Source organism: Neovison vison, chromosome 13 (genome assembly GCF_020171115.1).
Source record: "Neovison vison isolate M4711 chromosome 13, ASM_NN_V1, whole genome shotgun sequence".
NCBI classification, from domain to species: domain Eukaryota; kingdom Metazoa; phylum Chordata; class Mammalia; order Carnivora; family Mustelidae; genus Neogale; species Neogale vison.
This window is the reverse complement of record NC_058103.1, coordinates 79,023,421-79,045,222: the sequence shown is the minus strand read 5'-3', so window position 1 is coordinate 79,045,222 and position 21,802 is coordinate 79,023,421. Positions and strand designations below refer to the sequence as shown.

Sequence of the window (21,802 nt, the reverse complement as noted above, 5' to 3'; positions counted from 1 at the left end):
TCTCCGTCCTTCTTAGGTGATACTCATCTCCTGATTTTCTCTCCTTCCCCTGCCTATCCCTCTGGCTCTTCACAGTCTCTTCTGATTTCTACTCCCTGAGACTCTTGGCTCTCTCCTTTCGAGGTTTCTCCTTCAGTGATCTTACTCTTAGGGCTATGAAGTCACAGTTTTCCCAAACCTGAACTTGAAGGCCTGGTCTCTGTCTCTATCTCTGTCTCCCCGAGTCCCCATCCTCTCATCCTCCATTCCTTTCCCCCCTCATTTCCCCCTACATTCCCCCTTCCCGACCTTGAGCTTCTCCTGCCTACTAAATATTTCCCCTACGTGAACCAAACTCATTATGTAATTCTATAACGTCTTCTTTCTGGTTTCAGCATTTTTTAAAATTTATTCAAGGATTTAGATAATTTTTTTCTTTTTTCAAATATAATAAATATTCATTGCAGGAGTTTTAGAAAATAAAAAGGCACCAAGAAAAAAAAGATGTCTCATTACCTGAAGATTACTGCTATTAATATTTTTTTTAAATATTTTATTTATTTATTTGACAGAGAGAGATCACAAGTAGGAAGCGAGGCAGGCAGAGAGAGAGAAGGAAGCAGGCTCCCCGCTGAGCGGAGAGCCCGATGCGGGACTCGATCCCAGGACCCCGAGATCATGACCTGAGCCGAAGGCAGTGGCTTAACCCACTGAGCCACCCAGGTGCCCACTGCTATTAATATTTTGACATCTTTTTCTTTCCAATCTTTTTCTAAGTATATCTACCTCCAAAAAATTACCTGGGTCATATTACACACACTTCTCACAATCTGCTTTTTGCACTTGATAACATTGTCGACATTTACCCCAGGTTATTATTTATTCTTCTGTAACACTAGCTTTAAATTGCTGCCATGGTAGTACATTCTATGGATTCATTTACATAATGTGCTATTCATGAATATTGAATTAATTACAGTTTTTCTATTATATAAATAATATATGACAATGATCTTTATTGCTTAATCTTTGTGCATATCCTAATTATTTCTCTGGAAGTTAAATTGCTGGTTCAAAAGTATTTACTTTTTTAAGTCTTTGGATGCAAATTGTCAACTTGCTCTCCAAAACATTTGGATCCGTGCTCCTGCCGGCATTGTTAAGAATAACTACTACTTTAAACCCATTTTACCTTTTTTTTCTGTATTTGAAATTTGAAGATGAAATACGATATCTATGATAATTTGATTGCTAACAACATAGCTAGTAAACCTGTAAAATTTTTTAAATGTTTCTCAGTGCCTTGTAATGTTTTTTGTAAAGGTGTGCTCAGAACCTGGAAGTTGATTCGGAAGTGGATGGCTGAGCTTAAGAAAACAATCTCACGGGGCGCCTGGGTGGCTCAGTGGGTTAAGCCGCTGCCTTCAGCTCAGGTCATGATCTCAGGGTCCTGGGATCGAGTCCCGCATCGGGCTCTCTGCTCAGCAAGGAGCCTGCTTCCCTCTCTCTCTCTCTGCCTGCCTCTCCGTTTACTTGTGATTTCTGTCAAATAAATAAATAAAATCTTTAAAAAAAAAAAAAGAAAAAGAAAACAATCTCACTTTTCTCAACGCCAGTGCTTGCTTTTATAATAAAGAATAAATTAATACTGACCTCAGAGGGTTGCTGTAAGGATGAAATGAGACGATGCCTACCACGGGGCAAGCATGCAATAAATGGTAGATCTTTTCCCCGTTTCTCTAGTGGATTGTCTTTTTTCCAGTTTGTAATAATCCCTGTTTCTTTAATGGCAACACTAATCCATATCACACAGGATAATAATAGTTACCATTTATTATATACTTACTACGAGCCCCCCCCCAACCCCCCGTATTGAGGTATTTGCATTGTATATATATCTAAGTCCTCAGGAACATCTGATTTCTATTTCTTCAACAACTGTCCTATCTAAATTGTTGCCAGTTTCCATTAGTTCACAGATGTGTCCAAAATGTTCCTTCCTCCCCCAGCATAAGCAGTACCATTCCTGCCTGGGACTAATAAGATGTCCTCCGAACTGGACTCCACAATTCCAGACTGTTTTCCGCCCTCTGGTATCACTTTCACAAAAACAAATGCCAGAAAAGTTATCATTCTGCCATTTCAGTAAAATGGCAGAAGCCAGAATAATGGTTATAAAGCTCAAAATCTTCAGAGGCTCCCAGTGACCTTGTGGCCATCATTCAAAGCCCTCTACACTGTTTCGGGCCAAGCTTTTCAGCCATGGCTCCCCTACTTCTTTTCCTTCCTTTCTCTGCAACCCCACCTTTACACACACACTCACACACCCAAACACCCAGCCCTTAGCTCTCATTACACGGCTTTTTCACCCGGGCCTGGACTCACTTCTCCCACAAGTCCTGACGGAGTACCTGCTGTGTCCACATGCTGTGGTTGGCCTTCCCCCTTCTCCCATGCACCTCCAACACGCCATGTTCTCTCTCCCACTAAATGATGAGCCCGGGCTGACCAGGAAGTGTTTTACCTTCACAGCGATTAGCTCAGCCCCTTTCATATTAGTATGTAATAATTATTTGCAGGCTTGAAAGCTGTGTCAGCACCTCTGTGCACAAATTAAAGCCCAGGGGCTCAGGTGAGGAGAAGGGATTTGACACTAGAGGGGTGTGCAAGCAGGGGGCTATGCTGACAACAGGGTGGCTTCTCATGGAAGTTTCCGTAACCAAGATAAATAAGAAAGGGAAGGAGGGGACTGGAAAAGGAGCAATAAGGATGAGGAGATGCTAACTTTTTAATCCAAGAAAATTACTGTTTTGTTTTTTTTTTAAAGACTGATTTATTTATTCTAGAGAGAGTGCACGGGTGAGGGACAGAAGGAGAGGGAGAGAGAGAAAACTCACCCCGACCCCCGCAATGAGCGAGATTCTGATGCCAACTTGATCCCAGGACCCTGAGATCATGACCTGAGCTGAAATCAAGAGTCAGACGCTTTAACAGGCTGAGCCAGCCAGGCACCCGGAAAAAGACCCTATGCTTCTAAATCATCTATTTTCTAGGTAGACCCGTTGCCCTAGAAAGCAAGCTACTGGCATCAGTCTTTGAACTCATCACCAGCATTCACGGAAGAGGAATGACATGACTGAGCTATGCAGTGACTGATGGCAAAGCTACTCAACATCTAAAGTTCCTGATCTATTCGTTCTTCCTTTCACCCTGTCCTTTCAGGTTAAGAGAAAAGGCTTTGTTGTTCAGAGCCCTTCCCCAAAATAGCATTGCAGTTATTCTCTCGGGAAACTCGGGCTTAATTAAAAGAAGTTGCTCTTTTCTGGTATCTTTGGTTGTGTTCCATTCCTAGACCCCCGCTCCCCTGCACTAGTTCCTGTCTCTCGTCCTCCTCTTTGATGGTGATCCATTCTTCATCATACGGTGTACAGTGAGTCAGTTTCAGTGGAGTATTGCTTGGTTCTTGTCACCTGTTTCTTCTTTTCCATCTCACTGAGCCGTGTGCTTTTGGCAAGCATTTGCTGCTCATCTGCTACGTGCCAGGTCCTGTGCCAGCAGCTGGTCCTCATCATTTCCTTTTTGACTGTCATAATAGCTTCCAAACAGATCTCCCTGCCTTAAGTTTCTCTCTGCATCCACTCTATTCCCAAATAAATCTTTCTGAAACTTTGCTTTATAAACAGCATTTTCCACCTATTTACTCGGAGATTAAGTTCCTACTGATCAGGTATATTCTATCTCCCTCTGGATGTCCCTCGGAATTCTTTTCTCCATTATACCAACCTGCACTCTAGGAAATGTGTTCTATTCATGTACTGTCCCACCCCCAGTGTGCCACGTACAACACTTCGACCCCTTTGTCGTGTGGCTCTCTGAATGTCCAAATTCTACTTCATGTGTACTTAATTAATGTGCTGGGTCAACCTCTATCCTTGGGGTGGCAGACAATGCTGCCCTAATAGGTTCGAGTAGAGGAGAAGCAGCAACTTAAGACTTATCCTTAAAAGAGGAATCAGATGCGCTCACTCTCTAAGTAAAAAAAAAAATCTTAAAAAAAATATTTTAAAAAAGGGAGTCTGGGTGGCTCAGTTGGTTAAGCCATTGCCTTTGGCTGAGATCATGATCCTGGAGTTTGGGGATCGAGTCCCACATCAGGCTCCCAGCTCGGTGGGGAGTCTGCTTCTCCCTCTGACCTTCTCCCCTCTCATGCTCTCTCTCTCTCTCTCTTAAAAAAACCAAAATCTTTTAAAATTTTTTTAAAAATGGAGTCAAATGGCTTGGAATCAGGGATGAAAGGCAGCACTAACCATATCTGTCTAAAGAGGCCCAATGACTTAAGAAACTTCAGGCCCCTATCCCAAAGTTTCACTGGGAGATGAGTTTACTTAGGCAATCTTCCTAAATCCTGTGATGAGAAATCCAATCAGTTCAACTCTTCCATTCACTGAGACACTCAACAAAGATAGCTGTTTTTGTTGCAACACCTATGTGCCTGGCTCTTTGATGAGTCCTTTGGAAACAACAATGAATAAGGTAGACAGGTTCCTGCCTCATGGAGCTTTCAGTAGGAAGGACAGGCGTGAAACACATCCACAAATGAGTAAATAAAATAATAAAAATGTGGGCTAAGTGTTAATAAGAAGAGAAATAAAGTATTATGATGCAGTGAGGTGGGCTATGTTACTGGAGATAGGAGGTGCTATCAGTCAAGGATCTCTAGGAAGAAGAGAGATTCGGGGCGCCTGGGTGGCTCAGTGGGTTAAGCCGATGCCTTCGGCTCAGGTCATGATCTCGGGGTTCTGGGATCGAGTCCCACATCGGGCTCTCTGCTCAGCAGGAAACCTGCTTCCCTCTCTTTCTCTGCCTGCCTCTCTGTGTACTTGTGATCTCTCTCTGTCAAATAAATAAATAAAATCTTTAAAAAAAAAAAAAAAGGAAGAAGAGACATTTAAGCTGAGATCCCAAAATGAGAAAAAGCCAGACACTCAAAGTGACATGGACACTTTGGACAACAAATGCACAGGCTCAACACACATATACTCACATACATGTATGCACATACACAAATACACACACACATGCACACAAGCACACTTGCCAAGCCTGATGCAGGCCAATAACCTCACTGGCTTGGTCTTCTCTGTAAGTTATTCATTCACTGGGGATGTGGCAGCCAGCCCCTTCTATTATAGCCAAAACAGCTTCCCTTTTGATTATACAAATAGATAATAAGCTTTCTGGTATAAGGGTCCCTCAAATGACTGGGATTTAAATCCCAGCTATATATATTTTTTCCACTTTGTTCTGGAAGCAGGGCTATTTGCTTTAGCTCAGATTCACATACTATTATGCCACTCTAGTGATCCTCACTCTGTATATTGAAAAGAACTGCTTGTTCCTTTTTAAAGGTACTATCTACCAGCTCTTCAGAAAATCTAGAAGTTGCTTTCCATACCTCGTTGATTAACTGGATCTTTAGCTACATAGGCAACATAGTCCGTCGTATCCTATAAAAAAGGGAAAACGATTGCATTTAACATGAACGGATTGCACTGTTCAAAGATTAGAGTACATTTAGGACATGATACTGAAGTAAGGACTTACATACAAATGTTTCTACTTAAAGAGAAAAACAAAGCATCCTAGGAGGGAACATAAATACACACTGTGTAGTCCAGCCATTGTGAAGTCCACATCCTCTGCCCCTTGGAGAGAGAAGTTGAAAATTAAAAATTTGGAGGCAGATTGAATGATACTTTTTCACTGAGACTAAAAAAGAATCTAGACAGGGAATATATTAGGACATACGTTCTGTAAAAATGGTTAGAGACCATGAGTGTCTCCTGTGTTGACAGGTGACATACCAGAGGTTATGCCATCACGAGGGACTCATAAACTAGGAGGTGGTGCCATGATCTCCCAGTTGACCCAAGAGACACCATCTATGTCAGAAAGTAAGTCAATTACAGAGACACCCTGGGTTTTGTGGTTGTTAGCTTGCTTGTGTGCGGTGTGAGTTAACTTAAGAAGTAACAAAGCAAAAATACAAAGCATTTATTTGATCAGTATCTAGAAAGGAAAAATCATTTTTGAAAACGAGAACCCATGAAAAATCCAAGGAGTTCAGAAAGATGTGTGGCTGACTTTGTAAAAACAAACAAAAACCACTTGGTAATTCTGACTTTTATTGAAACAGTAAACTGATGAGTGATAAGATTTTAATAATTAAAGATGCTTTTTGTTATCTCAGTTCTCAGGGAAAAAAAAAAATACACACAGTGCCATTTGCAGATTAGAAGTATGACTCTCCAGAGGGAAGATACAATCAACTGGCAGGAAATAAAAGCCCGTGTACAATACCCTCAAGGGCAATCACTGAGTAACCCATAGTGAAACACGCAGGAAGCAGATCTCAGGGTCAGCATAGCTGGTCTTTGGTTATTTTAAAAAATAACAAACGCCTAAGTAAATTTATCTTATGCTAACAGATAAAAGGTTTGAAATATCTTGTAAATAAATAAGGTCACATCTATGAGCTTTGTTTTATATGAATTTAGAAGCAAAGCCACAAGTGCTGGGGGCTTGGCTGCTATTTATCAAGTTGAAGAGGTGGCAGGATACCAGCAACACTGTCTGGGGCGCTGGATGATGGGAAAGAGGTTGTGAGACCTCATCCTCCAACAGGCTCCAGCAGTCTTACAGTTCTAAAATTCTACAACTGTACACATCTGGGGGAATCTAAAGAATGTTAAAAGGCCCAAATAATGGAAAAAATACAAGAAAATATATTTGTGACATACTTGTAATGCATTTTTGAAAAGGAGAAAGTATATAGAGATACAGAAGCATTACCAAGAACTGTCTTCAGGACTGACGAGAGGAAGACAAGTAAATGCCTTCGAGGAGAGAGTAAAGGTAAGGGTGAGCAAAGGTCAAGAGGTAAGGAAGAATAGCCAGATTTCTTAAACTTGGGAGGAAATCTGTTTGGAAAGAAAGGCACCACATCGAGCCATGGAGACTTTTAGCATCTTGCACCCAGTTAGCTGTGAAGTTGTACACGATCTTAGGGAGTGTCCCAAACAAAGCTATGGCCATGTGCTAGCAATGGTGCTGATAGCTATCTCCCATCCCACTGTGCCAGGCACAGTGCAAGGAGCTTACGCACTTGAGTTCACGTTATTCTTACATGCTGTGAGGCAAGGGTGGTCACTCGCATTTTAGAGATGAGGGTTCCGGAGCTAGGAAAGGTTAAATAAGCCAAGTCTCACTGACTCCAAAGCCTGGCATTTTACCTGGGGGACCCTGAATACCAATTCTTGCAGTGGCTCCTGTTTTCTGTTTTAAATTCAAATAGTAGGCTTTTGTCCCAGTAGCACAAAGCACAGGGGTCCCCCCCAAAGCTGTAAGTACAAACTTCCCCACAGGGCTACAAATTTTTTCCCATTTGTTTTTGGTAAGGGCAAAGCTTTGGTGGGCTGTAAGGTAAAGAACTCATGGCACGTGAAGACCATCTAAAAAGAATTAGGGTTCTGGAGAACTGTGACAGACCTCATGTAGGCATGCCAAGGGTGAATGATGATTTGCATATTGATGATAAAATGACAGCAACCCTTGTAACGTGAAAGGGAAATTTAGGGCAAACACCTATAATTATTTTTAAAACTTCACTCATAGAACTCATTACATCACTTAAGGGATAGTATTTGAGTTCTTTTATGGATGACTGAGCTATAATGGGTTAGGAAGAGAAGAGACAATGCTGACCTTTTCAGGCTGGATTCAGTCAACCCTCTCTGCTACCAAACACATCCCTTTGCTGTCACTGTCAAGGCCAGATTACAAGGCTGGCTGGATGGGAGCTCAGGTTCAGTACTGGACCCACACTGCCGCTGCTATGTGCTAGACACCTCGCATGCCCCCTGTTTGCTAATGAATCCACACTTAGCCATCTGTGGAATCTCTTGGGGAAGAGGGAGAACTCCTAAAATTTGGTTTACATATTAATTAAATGGTAGGCCCAGGGAACTGATATATTCATTGGAAAATAACTATACCCAAAATTGAAAGCTGAGAAAATAGAGAAGCTTAAAGGGAAAATTAAGTATCCATTAATAAAAGAAAAAAAAAAAGTGACTTGAAGTCCCATAAATGGGATTTTTTCCTCCATATGCTTCAAATAAGTGCTGAAGACAGGATGTTTAGGTTTGACACACTTGAATATTTTGAGTCATTGGTAGCCAATGTGAAGACAAGTAATTACTGAAATTTTTAAAGAATAGGGCAATTTAAATGGCATTTAACTATATATTTCAAGCACAAAAAAGTTACACCAACAACCAAAGGAAGAAAGTCACTTACTTTAGATGCCAGTAAGGGAAGCAATGATTACAACAGAGTAACTTCAGAACTTCATTTCATTTTAGAATAGACAATAGTTTTTCCTTTTAAATATTTAACATAGAGATCAACACCTGGCAGTGACATCAGCCGCCAGATTTAGTTTTTACTAATGTTCCATACCTCTTTTAGATTTCTGAATTATATGTCCTATAATTTATGACCCTCTCTTTGATTCCTCAGTTGGAAATGAGAAACTAAATGTGGGGGGATAGAAAAAAAAAACACTATTATACTGGATTTTATTCCCTTATTTCTAAAGGATACAATCTTTAATAATAAATTCTCAGCAGAAAAGAAGGTAATACATTGTCAGGAAGAACAGGGTCTATATCTGCTCCCCTTAAATTCTTGACCTTACTCATGTTCAATCCTTATGAATATCAAACTCAGTCCACTTCTAGCTTCTCTATGTTTGCAGGGAGACGAAAAATGTCCCAGTATCATGGAGCAATAAAATCCTCCCTCTACCCCCAGTTCAAACAGATCTGTTTCTTGGTCAGTCACAAGCTTCCTAACTTCAACAACTCTCTCCTTTCACTGCTTCAGAAGTGATGGAGTAGGGAGTCAGGGAATGACCTTTTACTCTATAAAGTAGGTTTAGAGAGCAAGCACTTGCTTAGTCTCCACAATTCATGGGAAATGTGGGCTCTAGGGCGGAAGGAACTGCAGTTTTCTCCTGTTAGCTAAGTATTCCCTCCATGAGCTTCTGCAAACCTGGTTGCTCATTTTATGTTAGACTTAGTGACCTTGGTTGACAGCCAGAATGGCAACAAGGCTTCCCCTCATATGCCAAATCCATTGCTTAAAAGGCTCTGCCTGGAACTCTGTGTTAAGAACGATGCGGAGGGAGGACTGGCAACACATGTATAACATATTTGTTTTTCATGACTTAACATCTAAAATGTCACCTACCAGAAGAGTTTCAGATGATAACTCCATGACTCACAACACAATGAAATATTATTAGCTCTTCTACTAATCCAAATATTTTAAAATTCAGTAACAGAAAATATTTTGTCAAAGCCAAATCTTTGATGGTACACAACTATTCACAAATTGTAATAAAACACTGGAAAAGACAGATAGTGGCTAACATGCTCGACATGGAAGTTCTTTTAACTCTTACAAAAAGATCTTTCGTGAGTCGATACTTACAGGATCCCCTCCAGAGGCAAATGAAATAGACTGCATATGATGATTTGCAATAATCTGTAAGACATAAACAGATCAAACATGTATGATGCTACAAATTAATTATAACTGGTTACATACAATCTAACAGTGATGGACATACAGCTGTATGTTTTGTTTTTGCCTGCTCAGCATCTTTGAAACTACTCCATCCCCATTCTGTAACAATCTCATGAGGTTCAAGCAGGTTTGACATGCCAATCTCTCTGCCCCTCTTCCTATGGCTGGACACATGATTCAAGCCTAATTCATCAGAATGGGCTTTACCCTCTGGATAAAGCAAAGCCAATCAATATCAAGGGGAGGAAGTGAAATTGATAATAGGAAGGAATGCACCTCTGCCATTAAGGGCCTTAGTTTAAGTCCAAAGCTTCTGGGAGCCATCCTTTGCTGACATCTGGGAAAAGCCTGATGGAAAAATGAAGCTTTTCCTCTGGAGAATATCAGAGCTGAGAGTTTAAAAAAAAATCTGGGGGTAATATTTAGTCCATCATTTCAACCAACACATTTCCCCCTTTATCTTTTTATGCGTTTTTCTATTTTATTTATTTATTTTTACATAAGTTAGTTTGAATTGAGTTCAGTCCTTCACCACCAAAAGGCTCTAAAGTTAAGATTTTCAATATGAAGTAGACTATCTAAGTGACCTGCATTAGTTAGCAAAGAAGATGATCTCTTTCACTCGAGAGTTTAGGCTTGTTTGGAAACCACAGTGTAATGACCAATTTACAGAGAAGTATTTCTCATACTGTTTTGAAGGTTCGTGGAAATACCAGCTGTGCATGAGTTAGCTAATCTCATCTTCAGAATTGTTTAACCTAACCTATATACAATTCTGCTTACATAAGATGGCCAAGCAATTCTACTCTTAGCTGTATTCCAATGGATGGTGTAAATATATGCACCAAAGATCTTCTCAAGAAAGATAATTACTGCCCTGTTTGTAATATACAAACTGCCCTGTTTGTAATATTCCTGTTTGTTAAAAAACAGGAAACAATCCCAATGATGATCACTGTGATATTCAAACAATGGACTACTATGTAGCAAAGAACACATTTCTTGGGCAAAAGAAGCCAGACACAAAGAATATACAGTGCATGGTTTAGTTTCTTTAAAGTTCAAAAACGGGCAAAAGAATTTTATTCTGTTTGAAATCAGGATGGTGGCGATAGCGGAGCAAAGGAAGAAAAAGCAAATGGTTTCTGGGATACTGCAAATGGTGTTTCTTGAGCTGGGTAGTGGTTGTACAAAATATGTCCATTTTGTAATAACCAGCTGCACAGTTATAACTTGGGCACTTTTCTATATTTGTATTTCAGTTAAAAGTGATTACTAAAAACAAATCAATATACAAAGATCAACTGTCATTCCTACATACCAACAATAGCTCATCAGACATTGTATTGCAGTGAAGGGTCTATTTTAAAGGAGTACCTAAGTATAAAGCTAGTATGAATCACGTAAGCCTTTTTAGAAAACTTTATTGAAGGGTATAAGTAAGACACAAACAAGGAGAAAGATACATATCACTTCTATGGATGAGAAGACAATATTGTATAAAGATGTCAATTCTCTCCCAAATTAATCTGTAAATTCCACGCAATACCAAAAAAATTCCACCTATGTCATTCGGATAACATTTCAAGCTACTTCTAAAATTCACATGGAAGAACAAATGTGCAAAAAACTAAGGCAATTTTTTAAAGAACAAAGAGAGAAGATCTTCTTTATCAGCAATACATACTATAAAACTGTAGAAATTCATTTGAATACAGAGTCTAAAAACAAACTCACACATTCATTGTCTTTTAGTCTATGACAAATGTGGCACCAAACAGCCAACAAAAGGACAGTGATTAAATTAGTGGGGTTGGTTGAATTAGCTGAATATATGTAAAAAATATATAAATGAAGCCTGTTCTCATAGTATTTATATAAATGTTTTATCCATAAAAAGTTCTATTCAAATATTAGAAGACAAATAAAAAACTATGCTTGTGATCTGTGAAGTAGGAAAATCTACATTAATAGAAAGAAAAAGACATATAGAAAAAAAAAAACCTTCAATTTGGTTATAGGAAAACTCATTTTAAGACTGTGGTACAAAAAAAAAGAAAAAAGAATCCCTGAAATGGGACAAATAATAACAGGCAGGACCATATACTTGCAACATGTAAAACAAAGTACTCATATAGTTTATAAGAAATTCCTGCAAACCAATAATAAAAAGAAATAAACCAAAAATAAGCCCAGCTAATTTTCCTAAGTAATACAAATGTTCCATAAATATATTGGGAAAATTATCTCCAAGAAATCAAGGCTATGGAAAATAAAACAAGATAACATTAAATTGATAAAACTGCTCAACAAAACCATGTGCGGCAAGGATATTCTCAAACACTGTTGAGGGGGTCTTAAATTTGTATAGCAATCTTGGAGAACAGTTTGACACTATGTATTAAAACTAAAGTACGCATACCCTACAATTATGCCTTTCCACTTCTAGGTTATTTATTCTAAAGAAATGTTATGTACCCATAGTTCATAATACCGAAAAATCACATCTAGAGGAAGTGATTTACCCATAGTTCATAATATCGAAAAATGGGAATTTTTTGCGCATAGTTAGGTCAACTATAGTTATACAGACGACAAGCTATGAAAAAAAAAAAGACTCATCTATGTATACTAAGAAAGCTAAATCTTCAAAACATTGCTGAGAGGCTTTTTGTTTTGTCATTGAAAAGTTATGTAAGCATGCAAAAGCAAAAACAAAACGCCCACATAAAGTAAGATTCCTCACGAGGACGTAAAGAGCCATATAAAGGCAAAGGAAAAAGATGTAAAGAATACACACCAAACTGATCACAGTGGGAGGTTACCGTCTGAGAAAATAAATGGAACCAAGTACTCCTTCAGCAGCTATCTTTTTAAGATAGATAGTATGTTTGTGAATTTAACTTTTTTGAAGATGGGGCAAACAGAAGCGCTGAATGCATGAGTTCTCAGTATGTTGTTGTGTGGCTGGGAACACTGTGATTTGGAGGTGTGGATTTTAGAAGTGCATAGATGAAAGGTGGTTAAAGCCTTGGAGCAGAGGCGATTGCGGGCGTGGGAGGAAGAGGAGCAGGAGGAGAGAGCAGAAGGGGAAGGAGCAAGGGGAGGAGGACTAAAAGTTGTTACAGAGGCCACGTGCAGTATTTTCAAGTTCACAGCATCCTTAGCAGCGTACCGGTTAAGCAAAGCGCAGATTACAGAACTCTTATACGCGGGGGGGGGGTCTAGCTACGGAATTTGAACCCACCGAAAGCGGGACCACGCCTCCCCGCACCTCCCGCCCGAGGGGCAAGCCAAGCGCGAGGCGTAGTCTGGGGGTCGCGCAAACGCACAGGGTCACGCAAGCGCGCGGCGTTGGCGCACGCGCAGAACCGCTCGGCCGCGTAGCTCCGGTTTTGCAAAAACGCCTTGCCAGAGCTTGAGCTACTTGGACAATGTCGGAAATGAACGAGCTGTCCGAGCTGTATGAAGAGAGCAACGACCTGCAGATGGACGTGATGTCCGGCGAGGGTGACCTTCCGCAGATGGAGGTAGGCAGCGGGAACCGGGAGCCGTCCCCGAACCCCTCCCGCATCGGGGCTCCGCCACAGCTCGAGGAGGAAGGCCCCATGGAGGAGGAGGCTGCCCAGCCAATGGTGGAACCCCAGGGGGGACGAGGCCTGGCTCAGCGGCCCAGCCCTGGGGAGCAGCCAGGCCAGCTCGCGGGCCCTGACTTCGAGAGCGAGGACGAGGGCGAGGAATTTGATGACTGGGAGGACGACTATGATTATCCCGAAGAGGAGCAGCTGAGCGGCGCAGGCTACAGAGTATCCGCAGCCCTGGAAGAAGCCAACAAGATGTTTCTGAGAACATCCAGAGCAAGGGAAGCAGCCCTGGATGGCGGGTTTCAAATGCATTATGAGAAGACCCCGTTTGATCAGTTGGCTTTTATCGAAGAGCTTTTTTCCCTTATGGTTGTCAATCGCCTGACCGAAGAACTCGGCTGTGATGAGATTATTGATAGAGAGTAATTAAATGCTGTTAAAAGAGGAGGAAACTACTTGAGGAGAGACCCAGCATTCCACTGCCTTTTGGGTTCATTCCAGATCGTACGGTGCCAATGAAAAACTTGATCCTCAAAAAAAATTTTTTTTTGCGTGTGGTGGTGGTTTTGCAGAATATAACAGGGCAGTGACTGCACAGTTATGAAAAGGAATTGCTAAAGAAGAAGGAGAAGAAACGTCTTAGGACTGCGGAAATCTGTTTTCAAAATGCTCCTGAAACACCTGTGGCTTGGACTTTGTCATTGATCCAGATTATTTTCCTTGCATTGGGGAAAATATCTTTCACATTTCACTGTAAGGAATGGTTTTGCAAGGATAAGTTAAAGACAAGAGTTTCTTATTTGCAAGAATAAGACCCAAGACAAACAAGTACAAGACCCCAGTGATATTAATTACATAAGAAAAAGTAACTAATACATGCAATTTAGGACTCAAGATTTCTGAATCATTTGGACTGAAAGCCTACTGAGAGCCTCTTGAGAGAACTCTGAAGATTCTACTTTGTGGTCTGTACAAGCTAGTGATCAGAGGCTGAATTTTTAGTGTAAAATAAATTGGGTATTCTTCAGTATCCCCAAAAGATAAGCAAACCCCAAAAGAAATATGTGTCACGTATGCTGTATCTCAAAATGTGTTTTCAAGAGCATCTGAAATTTTGTCTGTACATGTATCTTGATCGTTTATAAGGCTACTGTGATCTATAATTCAAGGAAATTCATTGTCTTACCATTTTTAATTTCAAAAATTAAAACATCCATAATAAACATCAAATTTAGGCATGAAAATGTATGTGAAAGAAAAACGATTTCTAATACTCCTACGTAATAGAAAAATTGTTTTACTTGCTCTCTGTTTTTTCATTTAATTTTACAGGTGAAAGACTTGGGTTGAACTTCATAACGTAAGAACTGTTAAAGTGAAAATGTCAAGTAAAAGGAAAGCCCTACATCTAAAAAAAAAAAGACTGAGCAATTATGCCCTCAACCTTTAAAAGTTTTAAACCTGCCCAGAAATCCACCTCAGTTTCTGAAGTTTTCCTCTGTCTCCTCCTCTAATTAAGCTTGTTATTGGTTATGCACCAGCATTCAAGATAATAAAATTTCTTGTTCTGTGTACTTTGTTTGGCCAATAGTATTGTTCACATACTTTAAACACTACTTTTTATTGTATTGTGCTATTCTATTTTATTACTGAAGTCACTTTATGGTTTAAATTTAACCACTGTTTATAAGGGAAAGTGCTCCAGCTTCAAATACCTGATTTATAGAATAACTTGTGGATATTAAACTTGGCAAATTCCTATAAAAGAATTTGCCAGCCTGAGAAAACCTGTTCTATTAGTGGCATGTTGCTGCGGTTATTAAGGCTCTGAAATTGTATAAGAATAATTATATCAGAAAGCTGTGCCCAGTAAAACAGTGTATAAGTAGGTCTGATGATCAACAGAAAGGTACCATCTGCTCTTTATGGCAGTAAAGGACACAAAACACTACAACTCAGCCTTATTTATATTACAGTCATCTTTTAGTTTAAGTAAGGGGTTTCTTTTCTGTAAAGTGGAGGAGTAATAAGAATGATCATAATTATTTAAATACCAGCTTGGTAAAGAAGAGGATAGATAGATCGGGAAATAATAGAAAGTGAGATGTTAGTACTTAACCATCTGAATCCTGCCAATCCCATGCCTCACTTTCACTGCATTTTCAAGCAGCTTATAGCTGCAACTCGATGAGTCTGGATAGATAATTGCTTGTATGATGTGAACTAACTGAATTTGGGGGTGGGGCATAGGATGCCAGGACACAGGTAACTGACCAGTTGCGTGTACCTCCAGATAAAGATGTCAGAAAATAGAAAAAAAAAAAACAATAAGGAAGTGTGATTAGGTTCCTCTCTGGGACTGAGTAGGGAGCAAGAGGAGAGGAAAAGAAAATCACTCCCTGGTGAAAACTCATTTTGAGGAGAAAGACCTGGACAACATAACGGACCCCTCTTGGTGGTTGGATTGCTGGTCTTGGAAAAACAGACCATAATCTGAGATCATTGAAATTAATACTTGTTTGTATTTACTGAAGATAGAAAATGGTAGCATTTTAACACCCCTTTGAAAGTGTAAAATCACTTGTTTTAAAGGTTAAAGTTAACACTTAATTGAAACCAGCCTAACCTGGTTCAAATCTGGGCTGATGGGAACTAAAGAAGGGAGTTCTAGAGAGATTCCGCTCCTTATTTTGTGAACGGGAGAGGGTGGGGATGTGGAATGGGGAGAGGGAACATTGAAAAGCTTATGAGTATGTAGGGTGATTGGGGGTGGTGGATAGTTTTCTGGATCTATCATATAATAAATTTTTGCTTAGATCAGATTGTCCTACATTGGCTGCCCTAAGGACATACATCTATTTTGTTTGCCTCATGCTTAAAATTTTAGTTCCTAATTAAAGACCAACATCTCATAATCCAGAGAGAGGTGTAAAACTGCCAGATTTCCATTTTCTACCTCCACAAAAGTTGATCAGGTAACCCTTGACCCATAGTTATATGGGAAAAGTATCCAATTTCCCTTTACATGGGACTATATTGTACTACCATGTTTTCCAGTGTTGTCTCCACAACATGGAGGCCAAGAGGAAGTCACCATATATCATTATGCTTGGGCCATTGTTTTTCTTGTAGCTGGACAATAAGCACTACCTGCCTGGCCTCTCTTCATGGAGACTAAAGGATGTCTCCATTTTTTGCCTGGTTTACCTTCTCTATCTCTGTTACCCTTAGTAACATTTCGCTAGCTGTTAGAATTGATGGTAGGATCATAGATAAGAGTAAAGAATAGTGGGAGCAGAAGCTACCGAACCTGACATTTTTTTGCTTAAGCCCCCTAACATTTTAAAGTACATCAGGCAAGTCTTGCTTGAATTTTTAAACAAGGAATATACAAAAATCTCTAAAACTTGCTTTTGCAAAATGTGTTTTCCATCCTAAAATGTGGTAAGTTTTAAAAATTGCAAGCATTACATGTTTAATATTTTATTTTCTGCCTCCGAGGTTCTTTGAGATATTTTCTGGGAGTGAATGGTTATATTCCTGAAGATGTTCTCAGCGGCTGAAGATGAATGTGAACCATCTGACCCATAAATACTGTCATCTATGAATGTATCTGTAAACTTGTTTGTTTTCAGTCCAAAGTATGGCTTAGAAGTTGGGACAGGGGAGGCATTAATATTTCTTGGTATTTATCTTAGAACATCAAAAGGTAGCTTTCTTTAAGGAGAATTCAATTAGTAAATCATTTCTCATGTACATCTATAAGGTCGATTCTCTGCTGCCTTCATTCCTTGAACATTTTACTTGCCTTTTTTTTTTTTTTTTTTAGATTTTATTTATTTATTTGACAGAAATCACAAGTAGGCAGAGAGGCAGGTAGGGGGAGGAGGCAGGCTCCCCATCAAGCAGAGAGCCCGATGCAGGGCTTGATCCCAGGACCCTGGGATCATGACCTGAGCTGAAGGCAGAGGCTTTAACCCACTGAGCCACCCAGGCACCCCTTTACTTGCCCTTTTGATGGGATTTACAAAGCTGCTTGAGTGAAGCATCCACAATCGCACATCTTTTTTATGCCTCCCCTCCCCCTGACCACCACCAAGCCATTTCCCATAGGCCTGAAGAATGGTTCAAAATTATTTTTAAAAATCAGCACCTGGGTATGAGGTCAATGAGATCCTAACTTTGGTCCTCTCTCCAGCAGTGGGCTGAACACATTCCCATTCCATGCCACCAGCGTGGAAAAGAATCTCACTTCCAGAGGTACTCATTGCTATAACTATGGGTAGTGGAAGCCACCCATGCCCGCTGTCCCTACTTCTATTCCTCCAGAAAGATGAAGGGCACTTGACAATACCCCCTCTAATTGCAGTAGCCCAGAAAAACTGTAGTAGAAGAGAAAGAGAAATGAAAGAAGAGAAGAGAAAGAAATGAGAATAAACTGTGCCTCCTACCACACACAATCTTACTCTTCCTAAATTCCCCAATCCTTCAGTCACCCCAGAGAAAAAAACGTTTTTTTAAATGCTCATTATATTCTGCACCTAAGGCCATCACCATGACGGCTGTAGATTTGCCTGCTCTTCCTCCACTACAAAACTCTGAGATAATTCAAGTGCTTCTCTACTCAATGAGATCTCACAGCTCAAGGCAATAAGCTTTAGGTGAAAACTAAAAATGAATTTTACATTCACAAATGTCTTATGGGCAAAGCATCTGAAAGATTGAATGACTGTTTTCCTTCCACCTAGATTTGTTGCATCTTCCAAGCATAGCCTCAAATGTTCTACTGTCATTATACATTAGTGATATCACCTCCCTTGGATAATCAATCTGGGCCCAGATAGGAATTTATTTTGAACTATTTCATATTAAGCATTTTCCTCTGGAGTTTTATACTTCTGTGGAAGCAATATATTTTACTCTCCTTTTGAACTTAGAAAATAAAGCAGCCCTCAAAACTGCAAGTGAATTTTTTGGCAAAAACATTGGAGTAAAAAATGTATATAACTGTATTTATATGTTACTGAAAATTTTATAATTTTATGTTCTTAAATTTTGCTTTCCCTGTCAAGTACCAAGTTTATGAAAATGTCTCAAGGAAATAGGAAAAATGTTTAAGTAAATAATAATAATAGGTACTGCGCTGTGCTAAGTGATTTACATTGATGATCTTACTTAATCCTCTAAATAACCCAATGAAACACACTATTGCTATATCCAACCTTTCAGAAACTCTGCGAATACGTACTATAATCTCATTTCACTAACGAGGAAAATTGAGTGGTAGAGTAACTTGCTTGCTAGTGGCTGAGCCAGGTTTTCAACCTATGTGTGACCTCCAAGCCCAAGGGTTTTTTATCACAGTCAACTACACATTCAACCTTCCATGAGTCCCTGATCAACGGGACTCCATAGAGTAAAACCTTAAGTGCTAAGAACCTCAAATCATAACACACTAGACCAAGAAGAATTTGACCCTAACACACATAAATAACCCGATATAAGGAATTTAGCTTAGAAAACAGGAAGTAAGTGCCCTAGTTGAAGGTATACATTTAGTGCCCTAGTTGAAGGTATACATTTAGTCCAGTGCCTGTATATCGTCTATATTTGCTTCAGGCTTGCTGTTTTTTGAGAAATAAGGTTCACAGTGAGAACTCAGGCATACCATGGTATCATAAATCATCAAAGAAGAAAAAAAAGTGTTTATGTAATAACATTTTACAAAGCATTTCTACTTTAAAAGCTGGAAGAAAATGTTTTATGCTTAAATTTCAGTTTGCTAGAATATTAACCCTAACATCACCCTTCCCCTCTGTCCCTCATTTGCACCACCCATCCAACACACAGACTGTTAATTCTGAAAATGGAATTGCTTTCCCTTTGGGGAGCACTGGTGGAAAGTAATAAACAAGTGACTCAAGAATATGATCTACCAAATGCTCTGTACGATGTTATTTGTACCTTGGTCCCTATTACAAAGCCAATTAGGTAGAGGCAAGTATGCAAGCAGTTAATGGCCAGTGATGGGTTAATAATACTGTTGTTCTAATTACTGTTATGCATAAATCCTTGGCAGATTTTTTCCCCTTGTGTCTTATTAAATTCAAGGCACACTCTGTCTGAAACTTTATTTTCTTGATTATGCTGGCTCTTCTAGAAAAATACATGGTATGTTAAACTTGAAATGACCATCATGATCTTACCTGTTGGTTGTCAATATTCATCAATGTGAGACTGCATGTTGAGATGGTCAATTTAATGTTTATTCCCGAAAACTGAAGATTACTTTTGCCAAGAACTGTTGATAGGAACTTAACCGGAGGCTTTGAAAAAAGCAAAACAACACTTCAAGTTAAGGATTTTGTTACAGAATATTAATCTTTTAAGTATTAAAAATGGATCAAAACACATGCTCTTCCTCTCTATTTTACTTTACACAAAACAGATGAGATGGAATCCTTCTTTTTAAAAAAAAAAAAAGTTTTATTTATTTATTTATTTATTTATTAAAGATTTTATTTGTTTATTTGACAGACGGAGATCACAAGTAGGCAGAGAGGCAGGCAGTGGGGAGGGAAGCAGACTCCCTGCCTAGCAGAGAGCCCAATGCGGGACTTGATCCCAGGACCAAGGGATCATGACCTGAGCCTAAGACACCGACTTAACCCACTGAGTGACCCAGGTGCCCCTAAAAAAATAAAGTTTTTAAAAATAGAATGCACCCAATTTTTTAGGAAGTAGTGAAATCTGAGCCCTCAGGACGTTTCTGGTACGTTTCCTTCTCCCCAAGTGTTGGGAGTAGGGGTCTGATTTAAATGAAAGGAATTCCTCTAGAGTTCGGGCTAGCTGAACTCTCCAGTCCCTTTCAACACCAGTCTAAAAAAAGAAAGAGTTGCTGTCTAGGTTTTTTGTGATCATTAAAAAAAAAAAAGTATGAAAAACACACATACCAAACATATGGGACACAGTGAAAGAGGAGCTAAGGGAGGAATTTATAACCACAAACACATACATTAAAAAAGAAGAAAGCTCTCAAATCAAGAACCTAGATTTACAACTTAAGAAATTCAAAAAAAGAAGAACAAATTAAACTCAAAGCTAGTAGAAGGAAGGAAATAATAAAGATTAGGGCAGAGATCAATGACACAGAGACAAGAAGAACATAGAGAAAATCAATGAAACCAAAAGTTAGTCCTTCAAAAAGATCAACAAAATTGACCAAGCATTAGCTAGATGGACTCAGAAAAAAAGAAAGGAGATTCAAAGTACTAAAATCAGGAACAAAAGTCTGGGTGGGGGGAGGAAGCGGAATGTAACTACCAATTCAACAGAGACAAAAAGGATTATAAGAGAGTGCTATGAACAATTGCACATTAACAAACTGGAGTGCCTGGATAAAATAAACAAATTCCTAGAAACATTAAACCTACGAAGACTTCATCATGAAGAAATAGAAAATCTAGATATAAAAACAACTACTGGAAAACAAATGCAGAAACAACCACAATACTAGAAAATAACCAGTGTTGGAAAGGACATGGAGAAATAGAAATTCTGTATACTATTGGTAGACATGTACAATAATACAACAGCTATGGAAAATAGGATAGCCGTTCCCAGTTCCTCAAAAAAATAAAAAATAGTATTACCATATGATCCAGCAATTCTACCACTTGTTATCTCCTCCAAGAACTGAAAGCAAGGACTTGAATAGATAGTTGTGTATCCACATTCACAGCAGTGTTATTCACAAAAGCTAAAACATAGAAACTACCCAAGTATCCATCAACAGATGAATGGATAAGCAAAATGTGGTACTTACATACAATGGATAAGTATTCAGCCTTAAAAAGGGAATAAAGTCTTTTTTAAATTTAAATTGGATTTAATTAACATATACTGTATTATGAGTTTCAGGGATGGAATTTAGTGATTCATCAGTTCTGTGCCACACTCAGTGCTCATTATTTCAAGTGCCCTCTTTAATGCCCACCACCCAGTTAAAAAATATATGGAACACTTCACGAATTTGCATGTTATCCTTGCCCAGGGGCCATACTAATCTTCTCTTTATCATTCCAATTTAGTAGACCTGCTGCCAAAACGAGCATGGGAGGGAATTCAGACACATGCCACAGCATGGATGCATGTTGGGAACATTATGTGGAGTGAAATAATCCCGTCACAAAAAGACAAATACTGTATGATTCCACTTGGATGAGGTACTTAGACCAGTCAAATTCATAGAGACAGAAAGTAGAATGGTGGCCAGCAGGGCTAGAGAAATGGTGGAATGGGAAGTCGTTGTTTAATGTGTATAGAGTTTCAATTTTACTGGTCCGGGGATGAAAGACCCTTCCCCCAGTTAACTAATTAACTGCTCTTTTGCCTTCTTGCAACCGCTTGGCTTTTAGGGTGTGACACTGGTCTCCTGTTTGAACAAGATACCTTCTGCTAATAGCCGAGGCATAGGCAGGGGGCCACATAGTCACGTAGGCAGGAGGCAGGGGGCCACATAGTCACGTAGGCAGGAGGCAGGGGGCCACATAGTCACGTAGGCAGGATGCATCTCTGCTGAGTAATAA

The 21,802-nt window shown here is 39.5% G+C and overlaps 2 protein-coding genes and 1 non-coding gene across 4 annotated transcripts in view; 1 reads left to right on the top strand and 2 right to left on the bottom strand.

Annotated features, from left to right (window-relative positions):
• Nucleotides 1–21,802, bottom strand: part of SHC4 (SHC adaptor protein 4) — a 139,469-nt gene that overhangs the window by 42,353 nt on the left and 75,314 nt on the right. Inside the window, exons 4-7 of one of the 2 annotated variants that reach the window (XM_044230116.1) lie at nucleotides 19,421–19,540; nucleotides 9,535–9,588; nucleotides 5,646–5,684; nucleotides 5,435–5,486 (exon numbers count right to left, since the gene is read on the bottom strand). In XM_044230116.1, coding sequence (XP_044086051.1) covers nucleotides 5,435–5,486; nucleotides 5,646–5,684; nucleotides 9,535–9,588; nucleotides 19,421–19,540 — 265 coding nt within the window. The remainder of the gene's footprint in view (nucleotides 1–5,434; nucleotides 5,487–5,645; nucleotides 5,685–9,534; nucleotides 9,589–19,420; nucleotides 19,541–21,802) is intronic. The other variant, XM_044230117.1, reaches the window with a different exon arrangement.
• EID1 (EP300 interacting inhibitor of differentiation 1) lies at nucleotides 12,971–14,788 on the top strand. The gene has a single exon (XM_044230118.1). It carries the CDS (start codon nucleotides 13,065–13,067, stop codon nucleotides 13,638–13,640), a length of 576 nt encoding a protein of 191 aa, XP_044086053.1. The 5' UTR covers nucleotides 12,971–13,064; the 3' UTR covers nucleotides 13,641–14,788.
• Nucleotides 21,223–21,328, bottom strand: LOC122894887. The gene has a single exon (XR_006381892.1). It is a non-coding gene; the product is annotated as a U6 spliceosomal RNA (small nuclear RNA).